Genomic DNA, 19,957 nt, shown 5'->3' on the forward strand with positions numbered 1-19,957 from the left:
TGCCTGAAAGAATTGATTTTGAAGTCTAGGCTAGGCTGGTAGGTGCTGTCCCCCCTCCTTTTATACGGTCCTTACAGAAATTGCTTCATTTCCCATTATCCTTTGAGTCATCTCCCACATGTTATGATTTGTGCACCTGCATAGTTATAAAATTATTTTGGGGGGTCATTTTATCATGTTATTCACTAACTTCCTAGCATTTATGAATATAATAAGTGATTCACTGTAAATCAAAATAATTTAACAGGGGTTGGATTATGAATTCCTACAGTATCTACCAGTTTGACATGTGTTGTTGCTAGAAGCTGGTAGTAAATTTCCATGCCATGAGAAAATTAATTCAGAGTCCAGAAGTGAATTTGAAGTGCTAGCTCAAATACCTGGAAATTTAACATTTTTTTTCAACATACATTATTGATTAACATGTTCTTTAATTTGTACTTTTAATTGACTTAGCAACAATCTTATTTAAGAGTTAGGAAGTTGTAAGGTCAAGTTTTGGCATAGCAGTCAGGACATATTCCAGCTGCCTGGAACTAGATCTGTAAGTGTGTGTTACCCTCTTTTTAGGTAGGGACACAAAGAGGGAGGCAAGTTCTTTTCTTTTGATTTTTCAAATGGAAGTTTAAAAGATCCTTTTAACATCCCTAAGGAAAAAGAATAATGGCAAAGACACAAGGGGATATGTGTCCATTAGTACATCTACTTAACTGGTAGCAGCAGTCATAATAATTTGAAATGGAAGAAATATTAAATTCATTTTGCAGATTCTGTGTATCTAGTGTGCTATCACATAATAATGAACCTCACGCTATTGGGAGTTAGAAAATATTGTTAATGACAGATTCAAAGTCTTATAAAATAATGTCTTATACTTTAATATAAAGATCTTATAGTATTGACCAATAATAAATTTAGGTATTTTTTTCTCTACTTGCTTACTAGTGATATGAGAACTAGATGAGTGAGATGTATGTTGAGCTTCTTGAAGGAAATGCACACAAGGAGTACTAGGTATGCTTTGATTTCAGTAACCTCTTAGATGTCTTTGATGGAGAAAGATGTATAATATATCTCTGGACTCTAGTCTCTTGCAGCAGCATCAGGAGATGTAATGTTAGGGGAATTCAAGTGCTCCTCAGAACAATATTTGAGTTTTTGATTTCTCTATAAGAAAAATAGAGTCAGAACTCCCTTAACTTGCTTCCTTTGAAAGTTAAATATGATTAGGACTTTCACGAAAATGGTCTAACAGTGTTTTTCTCTAAAATTCCCAATGTGGTTATATACTAATGAAGAATCGTGGATTCAAGGAAATACTTGCAAAAAGGACAAAGAATTATGTGGTTGCTTCTGTTCTTCACTATATAGATTTATTCTGGATCGAAGTTAGATTACAGAATGGCCTAGAAATCATCTCTGGTGAAGTCAGCATTTGTAAATACAATTATTAGAATGATACATTTGTCAATATGTAACTATAACTTGTCTTAGAAAATCTGTTACTTTTCAGAGTGGCAGAGTTTTCTGCATTTTTCTTCAGCTCAGAACTGAAATGCTTAAATGATACTTGGACTAAAATACAAAACAGATTGCTATTTTGAACTGCTAAAGCTGTTTTAACTCGAGTTCTGTATGTGTATATATAGGCAAGGTTATATGATTTGGGCCTTTTGGGATAACATCATCCTATCTTAGGGGAAGCCAAAAACATTATTAGACTTTGTTTTAAGTTATTGAATTAGTCAGCTGGAATTAAACTTGGTATAATTATCTTTCCATTTTTAACATTTGAGTGAATTGCAACCTTTTAAAGCATCTAGACCTACAATTATTTAAAACTTTTATGAGGGAGAACAAAACTATCCATCTGCAGATTTTGGTTGCCATATTTCTTAGATTCACTTCTGGATAAGCATGATGCACCAATTTCAAAAGAATTGTGACTCCTTTTTCTTAAATAATAGGTACACGACTTTCTCTTTATCTTGTTGGATGAATAAATGATTTAAAAGGTAAATCGCCTTGAAAAAGAACAAAAAACCCCACAAAATTGCTTTCTCATAATTTTTTCAAAGCAACAAAACTATAGCCTAAATATTTCTCTGATATGATATTTTATGTCTATAATTAAGAATGGGCTGGCTGCTAAAAGTTGGGAGAAAGAAAGGAAAAGATTACAATGGACCTATTTAAAAATTAACCATTACTTGCCAAAAGCCCATCAGAGCCACATAGCGGACATCCGTTAATCCAGTGGTTAGCTGTTTCAGGCTTTAATGCACACTGTTTTACACGTTAACGGGTTTGAAGTTCCAGGCCAGAGCTGACCTTTCACATCTGCTCCTTTCACAGTAGGAATCTCCACTTACTGCATCCTGTCAGAATGGATTAGAGTGACAAAGCACAGGACTCACTTTGGCTGCAATTTAGTTTTTGATCAGAATTATTTCTTTCACAAACAATCACATTTGCTAAAATGTTACATCTGCTATGAAAACCACTGGCAGTGCCTCAGTTTATCAGTGTGATGTGAGTATAATTTTTCATTTGTTTTTCATAAAATGGCAAACCAGCTTATGTTTTTTTGTGATGTATGTGTGTATATATGTGTATTGGTTTCTGCCTTTCATTTTTGGGGCTTGGAAGGAAATTTGCTTATATCTTTAAATTAACATGAAGCCAACCGAAGACTTTTGGAGATTTGAGTGAAATTGTTTTTGTTGTAGAACACAATTGTTCATTTGGGAGCCAATCTAATATTATTTCCAAAAATTGTTAGTGGTGGTTCAGTGTTTTCTCACACAAGGAAATGTTTTTGCTTTCTGGGTATGTGTATAGTTTTCGTTTGGTGAACTGGAATCTCTCTGTCTCAGTTTTACCCCACTCTCCTGTCCAATGATGTAAACATCTTTCTCTATTTATCCTGTTGCACATCACCAAAGCCATCACTATGTCTTGAGATATTTGGGTTATAGAAAGCTTTAGAAACTTAGTCTCTTACTTCCTTTGAAAAGGAATTGCTCTATCAGGTGGCAGTAGAAGGATAGAAATTTATTGAAATATTTCTTTAGTGAGAAGCTATATGGCATACTGGATAGAAGGCTGACCTCCTAATTGGTGAGATCTGGGTTCAAGTCTTGCCTTTGAAATATGCTGATTGTGTGACTGTGGACACTTTCTTTAACCTCAGGTGACTCTTTTAAATTGATAAATTAGAGGTGAATAGATAACTGGCATTTGTACGGGCAGTTTCTACCCTGAGAGTTCCATATACTGGTGAAATCATAGACCACATCTCCTTAGGGCAGCTAGGTGATGTAGTGGATATAGAGCCAGGCCTGGAGCCAGGAAAACTTGGGTTCAAATCTGTCCTCAGACACTTACTAGCTATGTGACCCTGGGCAAGTCACTTAACCCTGTTTGCCTCAGTTCCTTAACTGTAAAATGAGCTGGAGAAGTAAATGGCAAACTACTCCATTATCTTTGCCAAGAAAACCCCAAATTGAGACATAGAGAGTCAGACATGACTGAGAAAACTGAATTGCAACAGAATACAGAATACATTTTATTTACTGGTCTTTAAGCAAAGACCAGATTATTATTTGTCAGGCAGGAAGGTCAAAGGGATTCTTTTTCAAGAAACAGTTGTATTTGATGGATATTGAGGTTCTCTCCAACTATAGAACACATTCTGTAATCATTCTTCCTCTTTTCATGGCATACAGTCTATGCTGGGTGCTCTGAGGCTGTGCCCACAGAAAGTGAGCTCTGGCAGGAGAGGGTGAGTTACCTGCCGCTCACAACTTGATTTGGAGAGACCTGTTCATCTCTATTGGATTGGCCATCAGGGGTATATTTTTCTGTGCTTCACATAGATAAACTAGCAGGATTAGAATCAGGCCTAGAAAATGGCTTGCCCAAAGTGATACGAAATATTTGTCCTTTCTAAGAAAAGATGTTTGGAAACATGCCATAAATTTGGTCAGCCCCAGAGAAGTTGTGCTATACCGGAGACTGAGTATGTGTTCTGTTCCTAATGCTAAACAAATTAAGTTTCTTCTTTACTATTGACAGAATATTCCAGGTTCCGGTCAGTAGGGAGGTCATTCTGAATGAACTAAATCATCATGGCAGCTAGCCTCGCATGTACATAAGATGTTTTAGGCTGTGTCTCCACACAAGGTGGATTTGGGCAAGGGTGGGGGGGTTATAGGGTTTGGCATAAGATTTTGTCAGAATCTTGATGTCATTCCATAAGATTTATCATCCTGCACAAAATTCCCCGCAACTGCTATAGAATCTGGACACACTTGCAGTACAATAGTAAGAGAAAGAGAAAGATTTTGTTAGTGAAGCCTCTCCTTGGGATCAGGTACTTTCTACCAGAGCACTGCCATAGTAGAACCTCAGGTGGGCAGAGCTGAGAAATAAGAAAAAAATCAAAAAGAGGTTTGAATTGATTTGTGCTTTGAAATACTTTTGATAGCACTTTACAGAAAGTGACTAGATCTTTTATAGTCATGTAAAAGAGGTAGACTAGACGGGTGGTGTGGTCCTGTGACAGCAAGGTAGGAAAACTGAAGCAGAGAGAGGGTAAACGATTGGCTTGTGGTTACATTCCCAGATGTTAGCATAGCCAGGACTAGAAAGAAACCCAGTCTTGATTTTCTAGTCCAGTGAATGTTCCATTGCACTGTGTTGCTAGTTCTGTACATGTAAGCATGCTCTTTGAGGCTTTTATTACAGTATTTCTGCTGTTTTTCTTTGGTGGCTAGAACATTTATTTTAACTGGTCCAATTATCATTGTTCTTTGCACAGCAGAGTTTATTATTTTAAGTGACTGATTGCTTTAACAGGTGCTCAGCAAGTGAGGGCTTCATTGTATTATTTAATGTTTTGGTTGGATGAAAAAATGCATTAAAAAAATAAAACCAGAATTTTTGTTTGATGCAGCACCTCTAAGTTGTACCATTTCCATTGCCATTTTCATCCATGAAACTCTTTACTGGAATGTGTTGGGTTAAAGGAGTCAGAGTGCTATAAGGAAGAAACCTTACATTTTTACAAGTTTTTCTTTCTTTTGCTTAATTGAACAATCATGTAGGAGCTGCTAAAACAGAAATAAGAATTTTGGGTGGTTCGCTTAGCTTTTAGAGGAAGAAAGCAAATGATAAGATTACAGTTCTATATCAGGAATTATTGCTTTTAAAAAACATTTCCTGGGTTTTTCCTAGGCATATAACTTCTGCTTCTGCCATGTAGTAGATAAGAATTGATGTTCAGAATGAAAACCTTGAAGTGCTGTATGATCCTCCGTTAGTAATTTATTTTATTTGGATATTGGAGAGATTTTTGCTGATGGATTTTTAGAAAGATTTCCAGTGATAAGATTTGAAACAGAGTTGTCTCCTTAATCCTCAGTTAACCAGAACATTCAGTTAACCCTTGCTTAGCCTTAGAGCATTTCACTTCATTGAAATATTACTGAACTTACTTTTTCTTTGGGGGACTATATATCATGATTGAAAAAAGTATAGGGTATTAGTTAGAAATGAAGGTGATGTAAAAACAAAAGGTAGTAATACATGTTTAAAGGAAAAAGTATAGGGTGCATACATACATGGTAGCTCAAAAACATGTATTTGTAGAACAGGCATCTTTCCCTTCAATTAAAAAAAAAAGGGTTTTCTTGTTGATTGGATATAGTTTAAATCTACCGAGGGAACTAGATAATCTTATGATGAATTCTCTTGTAAAGTGAGTGACAACAACCTAATTCCTTTTTTTGGTAAGTCTTAAGTTTTCATATCTTAGGTTTGCTGAAGGTAGGATATTCCTCTTGTGTGATCCAAGTTAATAAATCAGAAGAAGAAGTTGAATGATTCAGAGAAGGTCAATGCTTAGTGACAAATACTTGACAGATGATATTGCTGTTTAATGGAAAAAGGTGTGTCATTAGATGGCTCTACCCACGGTACTTAGTGTAACACATGATGATGTAAGCCCTCTTGACTTTAAAGCAACATAAGTTGATTTTGAAGTGGTCTAGAAATCTGAGAACTTGTTTGAGGTGTATAGAATGTGTTGAAATAAATTTGCAACTTAGATCTCACTCTGAACAGAAAAGGATTTTTGGGAAAAAAGTACTTCACCCCAACCCAAAACTTGATTCACATCAACAATTTGGAAACTCACCAGATTTTATTGCAGATTCTCATAGGCTTTCAGCATAATTTTTTTACTTAGGGATAGCATGTTATTAAGTATAAGCTGCAAAATCTCATTTTTATGTTGGCTCCCTGCTTTTTTAGAAAGAGATGCTTTATGATGCATTTTTATACAATTCAGTTTCTAAAATAAAAGAAAAAACCACTTCAGCTGTGACAGAAATACGAATATTTACTACTGAGATTCCTACACATATCCCTTACAAGAGACAGAAGGACTGCTGGTAATGTTGGCCTTGGTTTTGCTCATTCAGGAAGAGTCATTGGAGCTGTGTGGGGATATTGCAGTAGACTTCAAAGTGGACAGTCCTGGGTAACAGATGTCTCTCGCTAGAGATCTGTGCCAGGTACCCCCTCACATTCATTAAGTTGTGATTTAGTAATCCTGTTCTTTTCAGGGTCGAAATCTTACTTATTTTACACAGGTCTTTATGGGTAAAATAATTAGATATATTTGCCTGTGTAAGCAAACTGATAAATTTGTAATAAAGTGTATCAGACCGTTTACTTGGCAGGGACAGAACAGCTTGTGAAAGCAGAGCAGTTTCCAATGGAGCATGCAGAGCTTTGAAAATTCTCAGCCATAGCAGAAAGTCGTATTTCAAATCACCCTTAAACAATTGTTTGTTTTCCTATTCCTAACCAAGTTTATAAAAATTTGGTCAGACGAGCATTTTGTTTTGATTTGGAATGTTTTTAGTGAATTGTTATCTGCCGAATGCACATATGGTCTTGAACTTTCTTCTTACTATGATTTATTTATTTATTTGAAGACTGGATCCTGGAAGTACAGGGGCTTCTCACAGACCCAATCCCGTTACTGATTTGCACAGGAAGATTTACTTGCTCTGTTTCTGACCTGGGCTTGTTTGCCCTTCCTTAGGCAGTCAGGTGGCCCATATCCTCCTCCTGGGGGCTAACTCTATTGATGCTAAACTTAGTATGGCTTTTCGATCCCATAGACCTCCTGAGCTTGAGAGCCCTGCCAGTCTCAGCCTCCCTGTAGCTGGGGTTACAGGTGTGGGCCACCACTGGCAGGCAGATACCTGTAACTTTAAACCCTTCTCTTAGTTCCCCTGAAAAGACCCTGCCTCCCCTCCCCGAAATGTTTTCAATATTTGAATATGGTAAAGTAAGGGATTTGGTACGGGGAGAAGCTTAAGCACCTACTGTGTGCAAGGCACTGGAAATAAAAGGACAAAGATAAGCCCTCAAGGAGTTTATCATCTACCTGGAGCAATGCAGCATGTACGTACAAAGTAATGCAAACTAATTTTTTTTTGGAGGGGGGAAGGCAAAGCAGTTGGGGTTAAGTGACTTGCCCAAGGTCACACAGCTAGTAAGTGTGAGGCCAAATTTGAACTCAGGTCCTCCTGATTCCAGGGCTCTACAAAGATAAGCCCTCAAGGAGTTTATCATCTACCTGGAGCAATGCAGCATGTACGTACAAAGTAATGCAAACTAATTTTTTTTTGGAGGGGGGAAGGCAAAGCAGTTGGGGTTAAGTGACTTGCCCAAGGTCACACAGCTAGTAAGTGTGAGGCCAGATTTGAACTCAGGTCCTCCTGATTCCAGGGCTCTACTCACTGCGCCACCTAGCTGCCCCGATACAAAGTAATTTCAGGAGGCTAAGAGTGCTAATGACTGTGGGGTGGAGGATGGTTAGGAAAGTCCTGCAGTAGGAGGTCAGTCTTGAGCTGGGTTTTGCAGGGAAGCCAGGCATACTACCAAGGCGAGGTAAGGAAGGAGGGAGTTTCAGGTATTCACTTGGGCAAAGGCACAGAGGCAGGAGGTTGCAGAACAGTGAGGGGAAGAGGAAGGGAGAGAGAAGAGAGAGGGGAGAGCAGCGATAGGAGTAAGTGAGAGTGCCAACCACTTGCCTATGAACTCTCTACTCCCAACTCATACTGTTTCATTTGAAGTATTTTGGCTTGCTTAATCAGATCATTACTGATACTGAGGGCACAGTTGCCTCCCTCCTTATGAACATGAAAACACGCATGACTGAGGCATTCACAACATTTGGCTCTTGGGGTGTAAGGCTCTATAATTTGTTTTAAAGAATTACTTTTTTAGCGACATCAAAAAATGTGTAGTTTATAAAAACTGCACCTGGTCCTGATTGTCTAGGATGAGTCCGTGTTTGCATCACTGCGAATGATTTTGAAGATGGAATTCTTGGGTTGTTTTCTGTCTCCTGGAGCCCTTGACATTGTACCGCTACCTGTGTGTGCAAACTTCCTGACATTAGAAAGGCTCTGCCTTCAACTGAAATGCAAGTTGGCTGCATTTATTTTTCATGTTCCTAAAATTAGGAAATGGTATGACAATAAACAGAAATGCCCTCAGTGAAGAGAGAAGGGAAGCTGTTGTTTATCTGGTCAGGTGGTTTAGATTAGCAGCGATGCTGTTCTGTATTATGTTACTTTAAATCATTGTGTCCCAACAGGACAGAAATTATGAAGATTGTTACAGTATGTTTCATCCTATGTAAGATCAACAAATTGGAATAATTTTTATAGGAAAATCACAGTGCTTTTGGCAAGGTTATTGAAGAATTTATTTTTACTTGAGTGCCTCTTATGTTATTTCTTAATATCTAAAATACTATTTGTATAATATATAAAATATAAACTTTAAAAAAACAGTAATTCTTTTCAGCAATTACTTTAAATGGCAAAGTACTTCACATATATCAGTGTTTGTGTGCTTTTTCTGTCAAAATGTTTTACATAGAGCCAGTACTGTTAGTTTCCTTGCTGATAGAACTGTAAACAAGCATTGCAGCTCTTGTGTGAGGAGGTGTCGTCTTGCTTCATCAAGTAGATTTTCTAATAGACAGAACGTGTACTAATGAATTTATTACTCCAGTATGGATACTAATAGAAGTTTATTTTAGATAAGAAGGAGATAAAGAAAAGCAGAACTTTTCCAATTTGCATAAATTTAGTTTGTTGTTTTGATTTTCTCAATGAGCTATTTTAAATTATGATAATACTAGATTGACATCAGCAATTCAAGTGATTTTTGTATTTTGCAACTTAGACCAGGTGTGTTATATTGTTTTGGGAAAGAGTGTTTGTTCCTATGAATGTTTGTTATTAAATCCTCTTCATTTCATTGCAATTTGCCCAGTGTCAATATATAGTTTATATAGTTGCAGCACATAGAACTATAAATTGTCATTCACAATCAGTTGATGACTAACTTTATTATATGACTATATAAAATACATTGTAGAGATTTTCAGAAACATTAAATAATTTAATTGTTTATCTTTTGGAGGATTGATGCAAGTTGGAAACCAGTTGGTTCTACTAAAATAAAATGCCATCTGGGAGCTGCCTCTGCAAAGCATTTTACAAGTTCTAATGAATTTTGAAGACAATATGTATAGTTTCTTAGGTTTACAAGTGAAATAATTGAGATGAGAGAGTCTAAGTGACTTGGCCAAGGCCACAGAGTCAGAAATCATAGAACTCTGAAGTTCTTGGTTTATTGCAGCATGATGGCCCCATTAATAGATTTTCTTAAGACTAAAGTAAAGTCATTGATATTGAAGCTGGTGACTGAATCAAAGTGTGGTGTACTTTTAAAGTTTTCTACTAGTCCAGAGACCTGAGATTGTTCTTTTGTTAATATTGTTTAAAATAAAAAATCTGTTTTCTGTAGAAGTGAAGATAAGTTTTTCCTTAAATCCCTTGACAGTTTGGGATAAATTCTTAATATATTTGTGATTTGATTCAGTTGAATCCAAGAATGTTTTAACAGGACCAGGAATCTTTCTGGGTTGATAACCTGGGCACTTTAAAACACAAAAATAAAAAAAAATATTTTTTAAATTGCTGAGATCTTTGGAGTTTTTTTTTTTTTTTTTTTTTTTTTTTTTTGCGGGAGAGGGCACATTGGATGGCGGGAACTAGGATCATCTTTTAAGTAGTATTATGTCAGACCATTTTGTTCAATAGCTGCATTGAAATATTCTATTACTAGAGTCTCTCATTAGTTTTGCTTTGGTGATGTATTGCTTATCAAGATAGTATTGGAATATGAATCAAAAATTATGTTTAGAAATTATTAAAAGAAGAAATGGGTCCTAGTTTAAGATATGAGAGAAGGATTAGTTGAAATTAGTTGAAAAAAATTGTATAGACCTCTTAAATCCATTGACTAGATTGTACTGTAAATAGATGAAATTTATAGAAGTTACAGGAAATCTACATATGTGCTGTGAATACAAATTTGGTGTTGATAGTTTGGGGGCAAATACTTTCTACTTAATTTTCTTGACTATTTTTTTACCCTTTGGCCCAAATGTCTTTTTTATGATGAAGCTGAAGGGAATATAGTATCTTTTCTTTCACATTAATGCCGACTCAGTCTGAGAATAAGGCTCTCAGTTTTATATTTTTGGAGTAAGGAGTTATACCCAAACCTTGAATTTTTCTGCAGCAGAGCAACTCAGATAGAAACTGTTTATATCTATATCAGGGTTGTCCAAAATACAGCCCGTGGGCTGCATGCGGCCTACAGTGCAATTTTATGTGACCCACCTGTGGGTTTTAATTTTCACGAGTGAAAAAATAAAATAATAATTTGCATGGAATGCGTATTAGATTTTTTAATTCCATCACTAATAAATAATCTCGTTGATGTTAATTTTCTTTGGTGTTTTTAAGCAGTATTATGGACAGAACATATCACACGGAATTTTCAATACATCTGTGGGATGCATTCCATCTGTACGATGCAGACTAGTCAGTATGCACCTACCTTTATACTGTGCGTTGTCACTTTGTTGTTTTGTGTTTGCTTTTGTACTTTGCGCCTTTGCCTGTCATATTGATGAGGTGCATTCCCTCGCTTTCTGTTAGTATGCTGTACTTTTTATTCCAGGTGTGGCCCTTGAATAATTATTTTATTTTAATGCAACCCTAAGATGACCTAAGGTTGGACAGCCCTGATCTATATGACTATATTTATAACTTAGATATTGGGTTATCCTTCATCATAAAGCCAATTCACTATCCCCTTTTTTTTCTTTTTTTTTTTATTGTTTTCTGGTTTTCATCTCTCTGAACAAGTAATTGTTAAAATTGTTAATTTTAGTGACCTCAGATTCAGTTTAGTCAAACTATGACAGCATGGAGAGGCAGCATGGAGTGGTAGACAGAGATCTGGCCTTAACTAGGAAGTCTTAGGTTCAAGTCTCATCTCTGATACCCACTCTCTGTATGGACCAAGGTGAGTCATTTAGCTTTTCAATACCCTAGGCCAGTGGCATCATACTCAAATAGAAAAAGATCTCTGCTGGCATATTGACTTAGAAAACCACAAATTAACACTATCTGTGTTGTATTATATTTATATTTAATTTGTCAAGCATTTTCCCAGTTACATTTTAATTTAATACCTGGCAAGGTTGAGTTTGACACTTCTGCTCTAGGCAGTTCTCTAAGACTGTAAGTTGCAGAAAAGGTGATGACTTATTTTGGTAAAGGGAGTTTCTCCATCCAGGTGTTCTGGGTATGAATGAAATTGTGGGTCTAGTCACTGTACCTATGATAGCACAAAGCTGAAACAATTCTGTACCATATATAGCTTGCTGAAAAGTGCAAAAACTATTCTAGAGTAAACTGTCATTATTAGAGGAACACATTGCTGATATTTGTGTATATTAATAAGTGTAAAGTCTTAATCATTATATGAAGGACTCTGATGGCCATCCCCACTGTGAGGTGGAGAAAGAGTGTGTGCTATTAATGAAACCAGAATCAAGAGAGTCACAAAAGACAATTTTAACTATCTGATGGCAAATGCCAGTTTTATTTGTGGAGGGGTATGGAAACATGCAGTTCTGGAAAACCTCTGAGGAAGCAGTTCCCCAAAGAAAAGTTCTTGGGGAGAAATATGGTTCTAAGAGGACCTGAGAGAAAACGATCCTCAGAGAAAGGTAGTTACTGAAGATAAAGATGTCCAAATTTTTTTTGCTTCCTAGAGGCTACTTTACAAATGACTATTATGAGGACTTTAAGGTTGATAGCTGGGAAACTCTGATTACAATAGGACAGTTGTATGTTGCCTGTTTATGGCATTGTTGAAAAAAATGAATTTAGGTTTCTACTTTAAGGTAGCAGTGAGTCACTTTCTATACATATATGCTCCTTCAAGGCAAGAGACGGTCAGCGATTGAAGAAGCAGAGCAGAGGCAGAAGCAGGGTAGAGACAAGAGGCATGGAGACTGTTTCCTGCTGCTTGAAAGGAGCTGAGCCTACCAGAGTCCAGCTGAACATATGCCTCATAGAAGAGCAGCTGAACTGAGGGCTTGGAGAAGAGTTTAGAGCCTGCATTGTTCCACGGCTGAACTGACTGGAGGATTATTGTTATTATTTATATTACTATTATTTTTATAATAATATTAGATGGTAAGCTTCTAGAGAGCAGGGACTGTTTTTTACTTTTCTTTGTATTCCTAGTCCTTAGCACAGTGCCTAATATGTGGTAAGGCATTTAACAAATGTTTATTGACTGATTTTGCTTCTGCTGTTGGGAGCTGAGTCAATTCGAGGAAAAACTTTGCTATTAGGAACTTGATGGAGGAAAAAAATACTCTCTTAACAGAGTTGATTGGGGAAAAGAAAGGCTTACTTGCCTCGCCTTTTAATACCACTTAGTGCTTGACAGAGGAAGATCCCTCAAAGTTCAGCCAAGAGAGCAGATCTGAAAAGCGCTGCAGATCCCAGGCTTGGGGGAACTGCTTTTGACTAAAAAAGTTTATTATTGCCTTGCACTCTAGCCAAATAGCAATTTGAATAGAACAGTCAGCAAAGAAGAGGCTTACTCAGCAGGTGACTTTTGGTTGTAGACTATATAGACTGTACCGAGAAGAGCAAAGACATCAAGGCCTACAATTAAGAATAGTGTGTTGCCCTGGGCGCATGAGCTTCCTTATTCATGTATTCCCTGTTTAAGTTTGTGTCCATTCTTTTCCACGGACACTGTGTGCATTGTCGGGAGAGGGTGACCCAGGTTTACAGGTGGGAAGATGTTATAGGTAGGTGTTATAATTATTTTTGTTTTTCATGGTTTAATAAATTGAGTCAATGTTGTCATTTTAGCTTATTCGTTTGAGTGAGCAGCATAGGGACTCAGGGGCTATGATGAATAGTGGACTTGTAGCTACCCCCGACCATTGTTACATCTAGGATCCCTCTGAGAAACCCTGAGCTGCTAGCATGAGTGCAGATTGAGGTGAGTGAGCAAGCACAGAGAGAGCAAAGAGATGAATTGTGGGTCGTGGTGGATATGCTTATGCTCATGTCCATCAGCAAATGGATTCACGAGTAAGGAGCTGTTACAGTAAAAGCTAGTCACATCCCTAAGGTATGACTATTTTAACAGGTTTTTAAATGTCATTTGGAGCAGAAAGTGGGTAGTAAGCTAGTGAATTTTATTGATACCAAGCCTGGCATAAACTGAAGGACTATGAATAACTCAAGGCTATAATCAGGCTGAAAGATGGGGCTATCAACTAGTGTCTGATGATGCAAATGGAGAAATGTAATGGAGAACTTGTTACTGTAGGAGAATCTAGAAATAAGCAGTGCTGCCTAAGCAAAAAGACAATTTCACCTCTCACTTTCAACCTAAATGTCTGCTCAGTATACAGCTGTTAAATACAACACTTAGGCTAATTTGTAGTAAAACAAAGAGGCCTCATGTTAAATTGCATCAATACATGGTCATTTTGTACTCAGACTGTGCTTCATGAAAAAAACACAAAATATTATCAATGGGAATGCACTGTTATGGTAAATTACACAGAGATTTCACTGCTTGGGGAAAGAATAGAAGAGGAATTGATAAAGTAATGAAAACATTCTCTACCGCAAGGGGAAATTGTTGTTTACTTTGTAAAAACTTAAATAAAATTTTATAAAAATTTTGATGAGAGTTGTAGTACTCACCAATGCTGCCAAAAATATAAATTTAACATCTTTTTTTTTTTTAAAGGAAGACTATACTAAGAGTCTGGGGAGGGGCAGGGAGGGAGGCATTTTAAAGTAGAGTTTCCAACTTTGGAAGCTTGTATATTTATGACCTTAGCAGAGGCAGGAGAGTTAATCTAGGATGGGAGAACAGAAGGTAAAAAGCCTTTATTAAGTGCCTATTATGCGCTGGGCACTGTGCCAAGTGTTTTATAAATATTATCTCATTTGATCCTCATCACAACATTGAGAGGTAAGGACTATTATGATACCCGTTCTACAGTTGAGGAAACTGAGGCAGACAGAAGGTAAGTTACTTGCGTAGGGTCCCACAGCTAGTAAGTATATGAGATCAAATTCGAACTTAGGTCTTCCTGACTCCAGATCCAGCGTTCTCATCTAGTACAACACCTAGCTGCATAGAAGAGCCTCCTTCCGTGTAGACTAGGCAGCTTCCTTACTTTCTCCTTCGGCATTAGTTTTCTAGCCAATATTGAAGATTCTTCCAGAGCTGAATATTCTCTGTCTAAAACTCTTGAGATTTTGAACCCATTTTAGAGATCAAGCGAGGATAGGATGTATTAGGGCCAAGTATTTGGTTAGGGATATGCTCTCTTGTTTGTGCTAACCTGCTGGAGAATTTCCCTCTAATAGTATCTCTTATGCTTGTCTCAATTCTTTGGTGGATTTGGACCTTCAAGATGCACATTTAGAAAAAAACAAAGTTATAAGTTGTCAAATAATGTTTGGCTGAACTTTTCAGAAGTGAATTTCAATGGTTTTCAAACTGGTTAGCTCCAAGAGTCGGAAAGGAATTACTGTTGTCATGTTTAGGTTGTGATGAAAAAAACTCATGATAGAGCGAGTGAGACCTAGGTTTGGTCTGTCCTTAACAGTTCCCATATTCTTAGCTGTTTTGAATTTTATGTTTACAAATTAAGATTCTATACTCTTCTAACAGTGATATCGTAGCTGTGAACAAAGAGTGTATTTTTGTTAAGGCCGTAGTGTGATATGTAATTTTTTCAGGCTCAAACATTTTGCTGACTCTTGGTGCATAAAGAATGTTTATATGTTGGTAAGCCACTAGTACCAAGTAAAAGTCTTGTCATGTGACACACATGTGCTTGGCAATGATCTTGCCCCGCAGACTGCTTAATAATTTTCATTATTTTTAATTAAAGTTGAAGAAGTGCAGACTCTAGCTGAAATTAAGGTAGGTTGTGTTGCCGGAATCTGGTAATTACTTTAATTGATCACAAGATAGTTTCCTTGATCACCAATTAGACCAAATTGCCGATCATGTTTCAAGACGTGAAGAAATGCCCAGGCTGATTTATGTAATAGTGTTTTCATTTCTAATCAGACATAAATATCATTTCCTTCCATAGCAATTGTATTTTATAAAAGTAGGGTTATGGACCCTCAAACACAAAGGTGATTCATAAACAATAGAGTTCTAATTCATCGAATTAGTAAAGGAAGTATTTAGAGGCTTAATGGAGATTGCATTGGGGAAATGACTTTGGAGTAGTTGGTGCTCATTTTCTTAGAGGGAGATGTTCTTTTTTAGTACATAATTAAAATAGTCTATAATCAAAATATAAAAGACAGCAGCAGATTTAAAGAACTTCTATCAAAGAAAATTGCTTTGCACATAATTCAAGATTACAAACATTGTGTAAGAAGTTAAGCCTTAGAAATCTTGAGTGGTACTGCATTTTTATATTCAGGGTGCTGCTAAATATTTTTCTGATTTATACAGGCCTTTTTTTGGTTCTGTTTTTGTGATAGTTTCATAGTTTTGTGGTATAATTATACACGTTGACAAAAATAAATCAAAAGGAATTTGAAAAAGAATGAAAGCTACAGAGAAGAGTTGATTTGAGGTTCATGGAAAAACTTTTTAATTGCTGATGGTTTGGAGATTTCCAAATGACAAACTTCATTGGTCTGGTTTACCATGATTGTAACACTAACATTCCTCAGAATGGCCATCACGCATTCATTGATTTGTTCTTAAAATGTTTGTAATTTTCCATTGAGGAAAGACTGAAGCTATTATCAACCATTATATGTTCTTTGTTGACCATATGTGTGTTTGAAATGACTGGGGCGCAATAGATCATGGAGCATATACAAACTGTGCTTCAAACTGGCACTAAAAATGCACCTCAACAGGTAGGCATGTCAAGAAGTTGCCATGAGCCAAAATATTTTAATATGAACCAGCTTATGTGCATTGTGAGCTATGTAAAATCGTGTTACGGTGGAGACTTCATTTGCATGTATTGTTCAAAGCACAGATTCAGGGCAGTCTTTTACCTCTAAGATAATATACAATTGCTCTTTTCAGGAATTTGATACTTTAATTTTGGCTGCTCTCTCTTCCCATTTACAGTTCTTCCTCTAGAGCAGCAGGTTGGCTTCCTTATATAATTTTTTTACCAGTCCTTGTGTACTTTCAGGTTTTAGTTGTAGTTCTCTTCAGCATTTTTTCCCTTCTGCTGAACTTGATGTTTGAACATCTGCCCCCTCCATTCCTGACCCTTCCAGTCCCTTCAGGGCGGTTAGAAGTCTGACCATTAAGATTCCTGCTACTTCATTTTCACTCATCTCAGTCTCATAAAAATTATTTTACTTTAATTTGAAAGCTGTGTATTGTTGAAGATGTTTTCATTTGAGAATTGTTTGCATTTCCGTAATTGGTTTGTGCTGCTGAAGGGGAAGGTGGCTTGTGGGTAGCTTTTTGTTATCGGCACAGGTTAATTTTCTTTTCTGAAGAAAGTGTTAGGAGTGAATTCTGTTTTAATTACTGGAACTTTTGCGATCACTGCTCAAGTGAAAATATTAAGTAAATATTGAAGAAAAATCTTTTAAACTAGAGAAAATCCCAAATTTGGGATCCCTTGTAGTACCTCCATTGATTTTTTCATGTTGCATTTGTATTGGCTGGCGTGTTTTTTTTTTAAATAGCCCTATCAGTGGATGGTGGTTACTGTCTTTAGCTAACTGTTCTGCATCATGGAATGGGCTGCTGGGCAGTCTGGCTTACATTTTTTACCCTGCCTGTACTACCTTCGGTAAGACTTTTCGCCTTTGTCAGCCTTAGTTTACTTATCTGTAAAATCAGGGGATTGGACCAAATGACATCTAAGGTTCCTTCCAACTCTAAAGCCATGTACTTTGGTCCTAAGTCTGATTTATTGATGTTCTGGGCAGCCAAAAAGATTCAAATCTTATTTTTGGACTTTAAAGTATTTCATAGTATTCCCTCAGATCAAGAAAGTTCAGGGAAAGAAAACATGACCTGTGTAGGGAGTGTATTTCCTGTTGTTTTCCTCTGAAATACTTGATTTTACCTAAATTAATTGCCAATAAATTTATTCTTAGTGACCACTGTCTGCATATCTATTGATCCACAAACATAAGGTGGAAAAAATGTGCTAGGAATTGATCAGGAGCCATGTTAGACCCTGCACTCCTTGGAGGTCAAAGACAATATCTATCAGATTGACTTTTTTTCAGCTTCTTGTGCAGATAGGCGTTTGCTGAGTTCTTTTGACAGTGAATATGTGATTAGGTTGAAAGCTGAACAGAGCTTAATCTTTCAAATGATAGGAATATAGAGCACTAAATATTTTAAATCACTGCAGCTTCAAGAAGCTAAAACTGATCTTCACACTTGATTTCACTGTTTCCTCCTGGCAGATGTCCTCTTCCCTCCCTCTGCAGGAAATTTTAATTAAATCATGTTATAAGATAGTGGAGAGAATGTGGGTTTATTCTGCTTGGATGTAGCTTATTAAATGGATGTAGTTAAAAATTTCCTCTTAACGTGGAAAACTTATGGAACTTAAGCTTAATAATAGAAATTAATGACAAGACTTTAGTTTGAGATAATCTGTCTTTCCAAATAACATGGAATAGATATTGTAAATGCCATTTTTCTTACTTATTATTAGGTATGTTTGCTGATATAAATGCTTGTAGTTCAGTAACAAATGTGAAATCTTAAGAATACTATGTTGTTTTCTTCTTAAATGAGGTGAAATATTTATTTATATGAATGTAAGAAGTACTGCTATGGAAATTCTACTCTAATGTGCTGTTATATTCAAGTCTTACTAAATCTGTCTGGCTTTCAGACATAGTGAAGACAAACTTCATTATTGTTTATTACATAATTCTCTTTAACACTTTGAAAGCAAACCTTTTCTCTAAAGCCAAATTTATTCTCTCCTTAGCAAACAAATATATTTCTGTTTTTCACATGATGCTGCTACAAAATCAGCTGCTTCTTTCTTTTTGTGTCCTCTGTGATGAAGTCTGTGGTTTTAGAAGTCCAACTCTCGTCTCCTTGAATTTCTTCTGTACAAAGATCCTATTGCTTTTAAAAAACAGCAGCCATGCATTGGCAGGAAGGCCTCAATTAGGCAGTTAAGTGTCTTGAGCTAAGTAAACTCCTTTGTTTATGCCTGGTTAAAATGTATTGGGGTGGAGGTAATGGGGAGAGGTCCTTTACGTTTTTCTTAAAGTAAATTTTTATTGATATCTTTTTAATATTAATTACATTTCCCAATGTAACTTCTCCATCTATTTTCAGAGTCCATTCCCTTATAACAGAATAATAAAGAGGGAAAAATACACGTCAGTAAAGCTAACGTGTTAAAAAAAAAAGTCTGACATTATATGAAAAGTGTTACACCCAGAATCCACAGCTTTTCCAAGAAGCAGGGAGAGGTGCTTTCTCATATCTCTTCTTGGGGCCAAGATTGGTAATATTCCTTTTGCAGCTCCCAGTTTCTTTTTTATTATTACTGTTCTTTGCATGTACATTGTTGTATATCTAGCTGTTAGTACAGTTGCCTGTCACTTAGAGGTTGCCTAATAGTTGTTGTCTGAATATAGTTTTATTATGTATAGTTTTTCTGATTCTGCTTACTTTATTTTAAATCAGTTCATATAAATCTTCTCATGCTTCTCTGCAATCTTTAGTATAGTGCCTGGTACATGGCAAGTCCTTGATAAATGCTTGTTGATTGATTGTTCAGTATTTCTTAAGGTGCAATAATATTTTATTGCATTCATGTACCACATCTTGTTTAGCCATTCCCCAGCAGATGGGCTTCTATTTTCCAATTTTTTGATACCACAAAAAGTACTGCTATAAAAATTTTGGTGTATGTGGGGCCTCTTTTTCATTGACCTCTTTGTGGGGCATACTTCAATTAGTGCAATGTCTGTCAAAGGGCATGTAGACATTTTAGTTACTTTCTTTGCATAATTCCTTATTGCTTTCCTAAATGGTTGCAAGTTACATAGCTCTACCAACAGCACATTATTTTGTTTACTTTTCTTTCATTATTTTTAACTTTTGTCATCTCTGCTGGGTATTGAATTTTTATTGCCTTTATTATTAGTGATTTGGAGCATTCTTTCATATTGGTATTAATGGTTTGTAATTTTTCTTTTGAGAACTTTGTTGAGAAATTTTAGCACTTGCTTTATCAGTGATTTGACATAATTTTTTTCTCCAGTCAATTGCTTACCTAAGAAATATAAAAAATTGATTTATTTTGTCTTTACATTGCTTCAATATCCCCTTGTGATCTCTCCCCCAACCCATCTCTGATCAAAGAGCTATCCTTTGTGACAAAAAAATTTTTCCTTTATTCTTGTGGCATTAATTTTATTCATGCAGAAGCTTTCCAATTTCATAAAATCAAAATAATTTA

At 36.2% G+C, this 19,957-nt stretch overlaps 1 protein-coding gene across 3 annotated transcripts in view; it reads left to right on the forward strand.

Annotated features, from left to right (window-relative positions):
* PCBD2 (pterin-4 alpha-carbinolamine dehydratase 2) overlaps nt 1-19,957 on the forward strand; it is a 57,516-nt gene that overhangs the window by 20,828 nt on the left and 16,731 nt on the right. Inside the window, exon 1 of one of the 3 annotated variants that reach the window (XM_036753017.1) lies at nt 2,425-2,532. The exons of the other annotated variants lie outside the window; for them this stretch is intronic. Within the exon in view, the coding sequence (XP_036608912.1) occupies nt 2,494-2,532 (39 nt within the window). The 5' untranslated portion in view covers nt 2,425-2,493. Of the gene's footprint in view, nt 1-2,424; nt 2,533-19,957 lie in introns of those variants that run through there. 3 annotated transcript variants of the gene reach the window in all.

The sequence above is a fragment of the Trichosurus vulpecula genome, chromosome 3 (genome assembly GCF_011100635.1).
Source record: "Trichosurus vulpecula isolate mTriVul1 chromosome 3, mTriVul1.pri, whole genome shotgun sequence".
Taxonomy (NCBI): Eukaryota; Metazoa; Chordata; class Mammalia; order Diprotodontia; family Phalangeridae; genus Trichosurus; species Trichosurus vulpecula.